This window comes from Mesoplodon mirus (assembly GCF_964341445.2).
Source record: "Mesoplodon mirus genome assembly, chromosome: 12".
NCBI classification, from domain to species: Eukaryota; Metazoa; Chordata; class Mammalia; order Artiodactyla; family Ziphiidae; genus Mesoplodon; species Mesoplodon mirus.
In genome coordinates, this window is record NC_138988.1 from 43,522,800 (window position 1) to 43,535,983 (window position 13,184).

At 59.1% G+C, this 13,184-nt stretch overlaps 1 protein-coding gene across 1 annotated transcript; it reads right to left on the reverse strand.

Moving 5' to 3' along the window:
* Positions 1-3,634: 3,634 nt before the first annotated feature.
* XIRP1 (xin actin binding repeat containing 1) lies at positions 3,635-12,128 on the reverse strand (the record flags this gene model as incomplete). The annotated part of the gene is made up of 2 exons (XM_082638884.1): positions 12,018-12,128; positions 3,635-9,170 (listed from the first exon to the last, which is right to left on the reverse strand). The coding sequence occupies exon 2, from the start codon at positions 9,164-9,166 to the stop codon at positions 3,635-3,637; it is 5,532 nt and encodes a 1,843-aa protein (XP_082495010.1). The 5' UTR covers positions 9,167-9,170; positions 12,018-12,128.
* Between the last annotated feature and the right edge of the window lie 1,056 nt (positions 12,129-13,184).

A 13,184-nucleotide genomic window follows, 5' to 3' on the forward strand; every position in this document is an offset into this window, starting at 1 on the left:
TGGTGTGTTCTGTGAAGATCAGGAAGGCCAGTGTAACTAGGGGGATGTGGGTGAGGAAGAGAGTGGGGCAATGAAGCTGGAGAGGAAGGTTGAGAGGCAAGGCATTCTGGTCTTACAGGCCCCTGAGAAGAGTTAGATTTCAGGCTGAGTGAGCTGAAAGCCTGTGGAGGGCATTATAAAGGAGTGACTTGGTCTGGTAAACTCTTGATAAGAGCTTTGGGTGCCAGGTGGATGACAGACTGTAAAGACAGGGCAAAGGGAAGACCACTTGGGAGGCTATGACAGTGGTCCAGGAAAGGGGGGATGGATGGTGGCCTGGGACAGGGTGATGGCGGTGAAGATGAGGACTGTTGGATAAGCTCGGAACACAGGCAGTGACAGAGTAATGAGAAGGGAGGAGGCGCCCGGCCGGCAGGACTGTCCTGGATGGGGCCGCGGCAGGGGTCAGGACCGGAACTGGCATCCTTCTGGAATCCGGGAGGGAGGCTCCGAGCAGGGCGAGTACTGGCGTCCGGCGTCTGCCGTGCGGAGCCTGACCCTGGCTGCGCGCCTGCCGGGTGTTTCCCAGCAACGGCTACAGCCGCCCGAAAAGTTCCGAACCCAGCGGCCGAGGTGATGTCATTGTCACCTTGGCGACGGCGGGTGGGAACACGCCCCCTCCAGGCTAGGGGCGGGGTCTGGGCGCCGCATGCTCCGCCCCCAGTCGGCCCGCGTGGAAATGCCGCCCACTCCCCTGGCAGGAGGAGAGGTGGTGCCTGGGGTTCGGCAGCAGGTGTGACGGCAGGTGTGATAGCTTGTGAGGGCACTGAGCGAGCCCTTACCGAGCGGCCGCTGCTCTCGCGTGCTGCCTCCGGTGCGCTCACTACCCACCCACCAACCTCTCCCCACTCTTCCCCCTAGGCCGCCACCTCCAGCTATTAGGACTGGTTCCTCTTGTCATTCAGAGATGCCTTCCCCAGCCACGCAAGCTAAAGTAACTGCCAATTCTCCTCTCGTGGGCTGACCTTGTTTTTATTTCCTTCACAGTATCGCTCCCTTCTAAAATTACCTTCTCTGCTTATAACATATTGTTTTCCCTCTCTAAGTTCCATGAGGTCAGGGATAAATTCTGCCATGTTCATCTCTATTCTCAGCACCCTGGATGGAACCTGGCATGAAGTAGGTGCTCAATAAATGTTAGTTGGATGAATCAGTAAATTTACTCAATCATTTAATTCACCCAGGGGTTCATTTATTTGACATTTGTGCAGTGCCTTCTAGGCACTTGTGATAAGCAGTAAGGATACTGAGATGAACGAGACAGGGACTCCACCTGGAGGTGAGAACAAGAGATAGATTAAAACTAATAATTACAGTAGGAGAAGTGAACAGCCTTGAGTTCCAGACGCTGGGCATAGTTCCAAGCACTTTACATATATTAATTCACTTAATCTGCACAATAGTAGGCACTTATAATCGTGCCCACTTTACAAATGAGAACACTGAGAACAGTCATGCCATAAGTTGCTGGGCCCTGTAATCAAGTGAGATCCCACAGAGGATGGGGGAGGGGGACCCGTGGCGAGGGGGTAATAGCGAGATGTGTAGCCGGCCCAGGTAGGCCGATTTGCTATCTTAATTGCTTATACACACCAGTCTTCCAGGGAACAGGCTGCTTCCAGCTCAGAGCTCTGCTGCCCCAGAGGAACCCCTGTCAGTGGAGCAGGCAATGATGAGGCTGGGAAGGGTGTGGAGGGCTGATCCCTGGGCTGGTGGTATGATGGGAGCCTACCTGTTCAACAAAAGCAAAGTATGGACAAGTTTCCACCTAACCTTATCGGGGGCAGGATGTGTGTGGGGGTCGGGGGAGGCAGGGGTGGACAATTGTAGTTGTCCACCTATACGGAAGGGTGTTTAGGCAATCCAGGAACTACACTCACTCCCACCTCTGGGTTTTTGCATGTGCTCGTCCCCCTGCCTAGCTGGCACTTCCCCCTGATTGTCCCATAACTGGCTTTTTACTTTTTTTTTTTTTTTTTTTTTTCGGTACGTGGGCCTCTCACTGTTGTGGCCTCTCCCGTTGCGGAGCACAGGCTCAGCGGCCATGGTTCACGGGCCTAGCCGCTCCATGGCATGTGGGATCTTCCCGGACCAGGGCACGAACCCATGTCCCCTGCATCGGCAGGCGGACTCTCAACCACTGCGCTACCAGGGAAGCCCCCATAACTGGCTTTTTGTTATTCAGATCTCAGTTGAAAAGTTTTTTCCCCTTGGAGGGGTATGCCTTGGCCACACTCTCTAAGGTAATCACCTATCACTGTCACATCATCATGTTTTAAGATTCCTACCCTAGAGTGGGAGAATGGCTTAGTCAGGCGCATCACCCTTATTCCTGAACTGATTTTTCCTGTTTATTCATAGTCTCTCTGCCTCCTCATTCTAGAACGTCAGTTCCCTGAGTGTATGACCCCATTAGACCTCACCTCTGTGTCCCAGCTGCCTAGAACAGGCCTGGCATGCAGCAGGTGCTCAGTGCTTTTTGAAAGTGTGGAAAAGGGCCCTTCACCGGATCATTCTGACTTTCCAGGCCAGGATCTGTGCCTTCCCCTTTCCAGGAACCTCTGCTCTGCACATTGCACCTGGCCTGACCAGGAGGAAGGTGGCCCAGCCGTCTTGGCCACTGGAGTTCTCCTGGCTGTGGCCCTCCCTCCTTCCCAGGCCTGATTGGGCCATTCTTCCACTCTGGGGCAAGATTCTGTTCAGATTCCACTCCAGGGTGGTGTCCAAGGTAGAGGGCAGCAGTGTATGTATGTGTTGGGGCATGGGGAGCAAGGAGTATGGGGGATGGTCAGGCCTTTCTGGTTCCCAAACAAGATGGTAGAAGAAGGGGTGGCTTTTCAGAGCTTTCCAACACTGCTGTTGCCAGGAACACAGGGCACCTGGAGGTGTGGCTGTTTTCCCCCTACAGTGAGAACCCAGACTCTGGGACAGATGCACAGTTAGACACGGAGAGGGGGGAATAAAACTTGGGTTTATTCAGACTGTATCCTTCCCATTTGGGGTACAGAGTCAGGGGCATTGGGGGTGGAGAGAACCTTTGGCTTCTAGGGACATTGGTGATCGCCGACCTTTTCTGTATGACCTTTGTGCTGCCAGGATGACTCGCTGAATGAGGGAGATGGTAATGAAGGGGCCCTTCTGGGGCCCTAGTCAGTCTGAAACAGAGACCAATGCAGCTGGCCCTGTCCTCGCCAGGAATTAAAGAGCAGAAGACTGAGAACATTTGACTTGTATTAAAAGAAATGAAGGCTGAAGGTCACTCACGGGGTTCTGTCTCAGGCAGTGGCGTGCATACTCACTCGTGTTGGCACGCGGGCCAGGCCCGTGAGAGGAGCGTGTGTGCCTGTACAGATTACATCCTCTGCGAGCAGCTGTGAGCCCCCATCCAGCTCCTGGGCTTGAGCTACTCAGAGGGGCTTCTTCCCAACTTTTCTTTCCCCCCTTTTGCAAGAACTGACGAAAGGGAAACTGCCCACAAGTCTCAGAAGATGCCCTTTCTTTTTGGTCCTTGCCTCATCTGTGCAGGAGGTAGGCACCCACCTCCGTCCCAGGGCCCTGGGGATGGGTGGTAGGCTGTGGTGGGAGGCGGAGAGGCTCACTGGGCAGCTGGCTTCAAGTGGCCACAGGGCACACACACCTTCCCAGCTTCTGCCAGGCCTGTGCTGAGCCCGGCTGGACTGTGCAGGAACTGCCTCATCAGGGGAGAGGCGTGGAGCCCGAGGTGGGGGCCTGGGCCCCTGGGCGGCTCTGTGGGCGCGGTGACCGTGGTGGGGGAGGTGAGCACTGAGGTCCTGCACTGGTCCACCCTCTCATATTGCTCGGTCACTGTTCTTGTGGCTCCATAGTGCTGGGAGCCACCGGGCCCAGTCTGCAGCTCCAGAACACTTTTCTGCCGCCTGGTGAGCGGGGGGCTGGCTGAGGCAGGGGCATGCCGGGGCTGTCCGGAGCACTGGGTGGCTTCTTTCTTCCCAGCCTTGTCCCAGACATCTTTCTGGTGGGGCTGAGCCTGGCCCACATCCTGGGGGAGGTGTGTGCTTTTCACTGAGACTTCGGGGCTGCACCTGGGGCTGGGAGCCTCCAGAAGCTTCCTAGTGGTCGACTCGATGGAGGTAAAGGTTGGGGAGGAGGGTGAATCTCTGCTGGGAGTTAACACTCGAGGGAGGCTTGACTCTTCTCTCAAGGTCTCCAGCCTCTGAGTAGAAGGGGTGGTTGGGGCTGCTTGACTTCTGGCCTCAGTGTGATTTCTGACCTTGGCCTGACCCTGGACCTCAGTGTGGCATGTAACCTCCGTTTGGCTCTTGACTGCAGTTTGACTCCTGACCTTTTGGCCTGGGCAGTTGGGCCTGACTCTACTGCTCTCTGTGACACTGACCTTGTGTGCACTGTGGTCCTTTAGAGGTCCCTGGGAATGGCCTCTGGTGTTAGTCCCAGGCTGGAGGCTAGACATGGAGCTGAGGGCCTTGTGCACGGCCTCCTCGATGTCCAGCAGCCTGGCCAGGGTCTGTTCCTTCAGCCGGGCCACCTCTGTGCTGACCCTTGTCAGCTCCCCAAAGGCCCGCTCCACTGAGGCCTCGGGCTTGTTGGGGACAGCGGGAGCTGGAGGGGCCCCTCTCAGCTGGGGCACAGCCTCAAAGAGCCTCCTCAGTGCCCGCACGTCCACAGAGCTTTTGGCCTCCTTCTCCAGTGCTTGCACCTGGCTCAGGAGGCCCTGGAGCTCTTGCTGGCTTCTCTGCAGAATCTTGGAGCTCTCAGGGACCCCTTGCTGGGAACCGTCAGTGCACTTCTCTCCTGAGGGGCTGGGGCCCTGCTGTGGTGAGGTGGGGTCACTGCTGAGAGCTGAGAGCTTGAGGGGCTCAGGGCTCTGGTCGTTGCTGCCCACAGCCTGACTTCTGGTGGGCCTGGGGGCCACGGTGCTGGAGTCATGCTGGGGGCTGGGCTGGCTCTGTCCAGTGGAGCATCCAGCTGGCGATACTCGGCCCTGGCCTGCAGTGGTGGGGACCTTGGTTGGCCGAGGGTCATGGTCAGCTGTACCAGTCTCACCTTGTCTATATTTTCCTTGCCCCACCTCCTTAGAGGAGCTGGGAGAGAGGGCTGAGGGCTTGGGCAGCCAGTGAGGTGGGGGGATCTGGCTTAGGTGTGCAGGTTTGGGGGGCAGCTGGGGCTTCTTTCTTAGGTGCGTAGTGGGCTCCAGTTTCGGGGTTTTTGTCTGTGAATCCCCAGGGCTTCTCTGGCCAGCAGCGCTGCTGTGGGGCTGGAGAAGGGGGTCCTGTGTGGGCTCAGAGGCCTGCTGGATGGAATTTTCATCATGGCCGGCTTGGGCTGGGAAGTCAGGTCCCGTCACAGCAGCTGGGAGAGGAGGAGGAGGCGGAACAGAGGCATTATGGGAGTGCAGGCTGGCACCTGCAGCCTGAGGCCCAGAGGCCAGAGTGTGGGGGGCTAAAGGGGCAGCCTTCAGGGTGGTCTCTGCAGCTTGGAGGACCCCTGGGCCGAGTCCTGCCATCACCTTCTCTGGAGGTCCCCAGGCCTTCTGTGTGTGGCTCCCAGGCTCCTCTTGCCCAGGCCCGAGACTCTGACCTGGGCCTTCCAGGAGTGGCCTGGGAGCCTGAGACGGGAGCGCAGTCTCCCTGCCCCTTGGCAAGGCTCCTGTCTCAGAAGGCCAGACATCCCCCGGTAGGTCAAAGGTCCTGATGGGGTGAGCAGTGTAAATGCCATCCTGAATAGTCACCCACCCCCTAGGCAGCCCTCCAGGCAGTGCTTTCTGTTCCCCACTGACCTTTCTGGGGGCTGCTGGGATCCTGGGGTCACCTCCAGCCAGAGGCCTGGTGTTGCTCTGGGCAGTCCCAGTGGCTGTGGCCGGTACTTGCAGAAGACTATCCTGGGAGGGCATAGAGGCGGTTCCAGGGGTGGGGCCCTGCTTGTGCTTGCTCAGAACTTGCTGGTGCAGGCTTTGGGCTTCGGCTGTTGCCATTCGCAGACTCTGCATGGCAGCCTGGAGGTTTGGGGACCTGGGTCCCAGGGGCATAGTCGTGGCTCCATCTGACTTTCCCAAAGCTTCCATCCCTTTCTGCCCAGTGCACCTGCTTTCCTGCTTTTCTTCCCCAGCCAGAGGGACTGCCTTTCCAATGGCCTGTGGGGGGCAAGGGGTGGCCCCTGGCCCTCTCAGATGCCTCATCCCCATGCTGGAGTCCAGTGGGGGAACATGGATGATGCTCTCAGTCAGGGGCAGCCTCTGGGCCCCCTCGCTGGCTGGCACTGGACTTGAGTCAGCCGGTGGCTCCCACCGCAGACTGTGCAGGCCACTCAGGTCTCCTTTGTCTATGCAGCTGGCCAGCAGCTGCACACTGCTCCTCTGGGGGGCCCTGCTGGTTAGCCGGGGCTGCAGAGAGTAGGCGGTCAGTGCCACTAGGCCCTGCTCTGTCTCCTGCATCACTAGCCCAGTCCTCGCCACCGAGGTCCCGAGGCCACAAGCCAGCAACTGCTGGAACTCAGGGTCCATGTCTTCGACCTTCCAGCTGCTGCCTGGTGCTGGCAGCTTCAGTGACTTGAGGCGAAGCTGGCCCACTGGGTCCTCCTGCACCAGCAGCCCCTGCTGGTCCACGTCTGGCCGGCGCAGCACTTGGCGGACGATCCTGGGAAGCTCGCCAGGCACCAGCTCCTCCTTCCGAACGTGGGGGCCGCCCTGCCCTGGGCCTGGGAGCACGTACTTGGCAAGGCAGAGCTCCCCTGGCCCTCGGGCCTCCATGACGATGCCTCCATGGTGCAGGATGCCAGGCGTGGCGTGCAGAGTCCGCAGGGTCCCCTCAGCTGCAGTCTGTTGCCTCTCCCACACCCTATTGCCTGAGGGGCCCATGGGCTGCTCTTCCTGGAGGTTGCCCCCTTGGATGCTCTCAGCTGCCAGGGAGCCCATGGGGCAGTTCTCAAAGAGCCAGGTGAACTTGTGCACAGAGCCTGCTGGGATGGGCTCAGGGATTACCCTGGATCCCTGGTTTTCCCTCTTGCCTGCCTCCAGGGCCTGGAAAACTTCCTTCTGACGAGACACCTGCCCTGAGGGGATGTCCACTCTGCTGCAGTATCGCACAAGCCCCCTTCTGCAGGGATGGCCTGAGGCCTGCAGAGGCTCAGTCTCAAAGACGTGTCTGTCTGTCTGTCTTTCCCCAGGCTGGACCTGGCTGACCTCAAGGTGCTGCTCCCTGGAGCTTTCTGGTCTGTCTGGGGGTTGGGGCGTGAACATCCAGGTGCAGGACTGTGCCTTGGCCTTGGGTGTGGGATCTGTGACCTCTGACCCCTGCTTCTCACCCAACTCACTCATTGGGCATGTCTCGAACAACCAGCGGATGGTCTGTACATCGCCCTTGGGGGATGCTTCAAGCTGAGGGCCTCCCTGAGGCTTTCCTTCTTCTTCCCGTCGTTCCTGCTGCTCCCGTTGGTGGATTACCTCCAGGGGCTGGGTCTCAAAGAGCCACCGGGCAGTCCCCACGTCTCCAGCCACCACTTCCTGCCGGGTGATGCCCCGCACGACGTCGACGGTACTGGGGTTTTGGCCTAGTTGGTCTAGGGGCTGTGTCTCAAACATCCACCTGTAACCCTGTACATCACCTCCGACTACATGCTCTCTGCTGACAGAGGTCAGGGCATGGAGGTGGCCTTTGCCATCCTGCATGGCATACACCGGGGACCCTATGTCCTGGGACTGCCCAGCAAAATCAGTTCCTTCTGCTCTGCTTATGCTCCCATGGGCCGAAGCTTCACCCTGCCTGATGCCGTCCAGGGGTAGGGTCTCAAAAAGGTTCTTGAAGGTCTTCACGTCTCCCTTCACCCCATCCCTCTGGGGGGCACTCTGAGAGAGGGACAGTGCTGAGGAACCATCGCTGGATAGATGCTCGTACATGAACCTCTCACCCTCCTGGGGTCCCACCCGCTGCAGGTGACCCACTTGGACCTTGTCTCTGAGTGTATCCAGGGGCTGCATCTCAAATAGCCACAGGGTGGAGCGGACATCACCGGGGACCACTTCCTCTTTGGGTGGCGCCTCTGCTCCAGCCTCCTCTTCCCCCTTTAGAGTGTCTAGTGCTCGGGTCTCAAACAAGTGCCGCTGCTGCTGAACGTCTGGACCAGGAGGGATAAGATCTGGGGATGGCTGGAAGTCCTTCTCGTCCACCAAGATCTCCCGGATGGCATCCAGGGGCTGTGTCTCAAAGATCCAGCGAGTTGCGCTGACGTCGGGCCTGGCCGCCTCCTCCAGAGAGATCCCCCGGATCACCCGCACCTGGCTGGGGTCCCGGTTGATGGCGTCCAGAGGCTGCGTTTCGAAGAGCCAACGGGCAGACCTCACCGCGTTGCTTTGGATCTCCTCCCGGCAGGCGGCCTTGACCTCGTGGATGGCTCCCTCTGCGTCCTGGATGGCACACAGTGGCTCTGTTTGGAACAGCTTCACCGTCTTCTTCACATCGCCCTTCAGCTCCTGGATCTCTGAGCGCAGCTCCAAGGGGCTCTGCTCCTGGATGGAGGGGCGGGAGCCCAGGCGGTCCAGTGGCCGTGTCTCAAAGAGCATCCTGGTACCCTGGACATCTCCACTGGCTGCAGGCTCCCTCACTGTAGCTGCTGGTGCCTCAGCATGGCCCGTCAGCTCATCCAGTGGCTTCGTCTCAAACAGCCAGCGGGCTGCATGGACGTCCCCTCCAGATGGCTGAGGTCCGGCTGGCTCCTGGTCTGTGCTGTTGGCAAAGGAGCCTTCCTCAAACTTGCGGGAGGTGGCCTGGACATTGCCGCCGGCCACGGGCTCCTTGGCAGGTGGCCTCTCATGGTCTCCAATGGCATCCAGCCGCCAGTTCTCAAAGATCCAGCGCATGCACTGGACATCACCCTCAGTGGGCTCTTCGGAACCCAGGATCTCAGCCAAGTCTTCAGCCACAGCCTCAGCCAGATTCTTGCGGAGCTCGGGGTGGATGTGCTTGTAGAGGCGGCGGAGCTCGCTGGCTTGCCGCTGCTGGTGGAACTTGGAGAAGGACTCCTTGGGTGGCGGCAGCGGCAGATCCTCCAGAGCAGATGGTGGAGGGAGAGGCAGGTCCTCTGTAGCTGCCACTGGGATGCTTGGGGTGGGGGCCACCTGCGTCTGAGCGTCGGCCATCCTTCTGAGGAGAGGGGGCAGAGATGAGGATGGGGTGGGGGGCTTTAGGTGGGATGGGGCTGGTTGTTGGGAGAAATGGCAGGGAGCAGGGCCCAGGGGCAGAGTAGCCCTGCTGTGGCATGTGTTTAGAGACCCCCTCCCTTTCCAGATGTCACCTGGGTCTCACCCTGCCACCTGCGTGGTTGATATATGACAAGTCTTGAGTTTAATGCACATGGAGCCATCCATCAAGGTGCTTCCCCAGAATCACCTGGCTTGCTAGGGAGCAAACAGGGCACTGCGGGCTTTGAAGCTCTGTCCTTCAGCCAAGGGATGCCCAAACCTCCAGTGGGAAAACTGGACATGCCCATCCTTGCCTGCCTTTGCCAAAATCAGTTTTTCCTTGGCAGACTCCCAGGTGAGTGGCCTGGGGGAATTCTGATTTAAGGGGTCCCAGTCAGGGAGAGGCAGGTCCCTAAACTGGTAACTATTTTCCATGGAGAGAAATAGTCATCAGTTATGTTTCCTTTTGTAACACCAGAGGGCGCGCTTGTCACTTTCACGGGGGAGGGGGCCAAGGCGGGTGGCCTGCCCAGCTCCACTCACCCTTCCCAGGCCAGGGAGGCAAAGCGGGGGGCCAGCAGCCCGAGCTACAGCGGAAGCAGCGAGGTTGAGTGAGGGTTCACCCGGTATCTCATGGTTAGGCAGAGCCTGATTCTGAATCCTAGTTAGGGGTTTTCTGTGCCAAGACTCAGAAGATCTGAGCTAGGGTGACCTCAAGGATCTTCTGGCCCAACCACTCTTACTTAAAGAAGAGGCCCAGAGTCAGATCTTGGCGAATGAGGGGCAGGCAGTGCTGGCTTGGAGTTCCTAGACCCTATAGGTAGGGAGTGTGAAGCTTTCTTAGTGGCAGTGGTGTCCCTCTGTTCCCCGGAAGGCACCCCAGGAGAGTGTGAGGGTGACACCCACAGGGAGGGGAGGCAGTGCAACCAAGGGCCTTCCTGCAGAGATAGCCCCGCCCCTCACTCGTGGACCCTCATCCCCAGTTGTGTGCAACCCGAATCTCCTGTGCTCCTCTTCCTTCTCCCTCTTCATGCCCATCAGCTTCCACCAAGGCCCCTCCCATCCCTGCCCCCCATGGCCTCCCACCGCTCAAGCCCTTCTCTGGTCTCTGTCCTAGGTGTCTTATCTGTCTTGTGACAGGTGTACTAACAGCCCCCAGAGGCCAGTAGGGAAAGTGTGAGAAGCACGTTCCCCCTCTCACTGCCCCTGACCCACTGCTCTGCTCCACACTCGGTGCTAAATATAGTCGAGGTCCTGGCCTCAGCACAGCAGCCCTGCTCTGGGGAGAGGTCAGGCTCAGCCAGTGGGACCCTGGGATCCTGGGCCCACCTCATCTCCTCCTCTGCCCTGGGCTCCCTGATCCTGCCTCCTGAGCTGGTGTCAGGCCCCTGGCCTACAGCATGACCAGTGCTAGAACCCTCTCCTGGCCGAAGCGACCTGGGGCTGGGGGAAGGACTTTCTTTTCACGGCTGCCTCAGAAGGGGGGAAACAGAGCCTTGCATGCCCCACCCCACCCCGACACGTCCACCAAAGGCATCCGAGCCCCAAGGAGTGTGACGTCTAAAGCCGGCAGCCCGAGTCTCATTACCTGCTCCGGGTGCTTCCTTTAGTCTCTGAGTTCTCACGAGGACCCTCTGCCACAGGCAGACCTCAACTGTCCCCACCTCCTCCCTGTCCTGTCATCTGGGTGGCCTGAGCAGATGGCATGTACAGGCCACCAGCTCCACCCCATCCCCACCCCCAGGAATCTCCAGAATCCCTCCTATGGTCACAAGTTGTCAGCATCACAAAGTCCAGAGATGGCAGACCTGAGGACCCACAGAGGTCACTGAGCCCAACCCCCTCACTGTTCAGACGGGGAAACAGGCCCCAAGTGGGGAAGGAGGTGACCCAGGAGGCTCCGCCAGGTGGTAGCAAGGCCTTCCCACCGCGTTTCTTGAGGGCAGGGACAGGGGTGGGGTGAGGGCAGAGTTCAGAACTGGGACCAGACTTAGGGCAGGGCCTGAGCCTCAGTGGATGTCCCTGAGCTCGGCCTCCCAGGGCTGGGCCGGCCTCTCAGGGAGACCCCTACTTTTGCTTCCAGGTCTGCTCTTTCTTGGCCCAGCACCTCCACACATCTCTACATCTGGACAGACTCAGATCTGGTCGCCCCACCTTGCGCCCCCCACCCCCCAGATCTTCCCCAAGGGCTTTCCAACTGGGCAAGTCAATGGCCTGCATCCCACCCCAGGCCCTAGGCCATGATATGTGGGGAGCTGGGCTCAGGCCAGCCCAGGGGAGACATTCCTGGTCCAGATATGCCAAGACTTTCACCCGCAGCAGCTGGGCACCGGACTTGTCCTAGCAGTGCAGAGTCGGGCCCACTTACCCCCCTCCAGCCTCCATGTCCTCCCCCACCTCCTCTATGCTTTCTTCTAGACACTGGGCCTAGCTGGGGCTTCCCGGGGAAGAAGCCCTGAAGCCTGAGGAGCTCCATACCTGTATTTTAAAAATTGCAGCCCCAGGCCATTTCCTCCCGCAAGCCTTTCTGGATTATGCCAGGCTGGCTGGAACCTGCCCCTCTGCAGGCCTCAGGCCTGTGGCAGCCACTCTGGGAGACCCCATGGGGCTCACGATAACTGTCTCTTAACTTCTTCCTGGAATCTTTCTATCAGACCCCTCCACTCACCTGCCTCCAGATGCACGCCCCTCACCCTCCTTCCCCCACCCAGAGCTGCCCCTCATACATGCTACCCTGAGAGGGTCCAGGGGGCGTCCCAGCATGGAGAGCCAGCCCCGCCGTGGAGAGACAAAGGGGCGGGTTACTCACCCGAGGGTCCTGCCTGGCTGATGGGGGTTTGGGGTCTGTGGCAGGTATGGCCTAAGGGGCTGTTGTTCCTCTCGTTGTTTGGGGCTGGTCTTGCTCTGCCGGCTCTGTCAGATGCCTTCTTGCTGCCCTGGCTCCAGGTCTCTGTTCCCTGCCAGCCGCAGCAGCTGCCTTTATCTGGCTGGTTAGGGGGTGGGCCAAGGTGGGGGCGGGTGGGGGGAGGCTCAGTTCGGAGTATGAAGTGGTTCCGTTATTTTTAGGGCTTGTGGAAGTTAACTGGTCTGTCCCGGGAATCAGTTACATGTCCTTTCTGTTGGGGAGGGGAAGAGGAGTGGGGAGGGGAGAGTTTCATTCATCCCGGTCTGATCTGAGGATTGGGGTCAGTGACTCAGCCATGGTGTGGGGTGCGGGTGTCCCAGACCATTTTGAGGGCATGACTAAGGAGGGGCATCTGACACCTGAGTGGCCCAGCTCCCACCTCCCTACTCCAGACCAGCCTCTGACTATTCCTGAAATGTGCTGTGTGTCCACCTTGCCACGAGACTGGAGGCCCCCTGAGGGCAGGCCTGGGGCCCTCCTCCTCAGTTCCTGGCCTGGAAACCCCTGAGAGTAAAGCCCAGCCCTCCTTCTCCCCAACTCCCTCTGCACTAAAGATTTCCCCTCTCTCTTCCATCCCTCCACAGCACAGGTATATTCGGCCCTGAGTACACGCAGCTGGATCTGGGGGAAAGACATCTGTGTTTCCAGGCCTCATTTCTTCACTGGGTCCCTGATTTATCAGGGAATTCCACAGCATGGTTCTGTGGTGTTCACAGCAGATTATCTGGATCCTTGTTTATTTTCAGGCTCTTGCCTCTGACTCAGGGCCCAGGCTTTCTGGGAATGGAGGGGAGGGGAGGGGAGGGGCGGCACACGGGGAGCTGACTCGGGGGTTATTTCTGACCCTGGAGTCATCAGCTTCCCAGTCACAGAGGGATTAGGGAGGGGGTCACGCCTGCCGCCTCCTTTTCTGCCCAGAGTTCAAGGGGCTTAGTAGGCTCAAGAGATCCTGGCATTTTGGTCCGGAAGGGCGGTGTGGTAAGGGGTGTCAGGGGACCACGCAGAGCACACGCAAAGGAGGCATTTTGCCCAGGCTCGATGTTGCAGGCCCTGCAGGTGTGTTCTGTTACC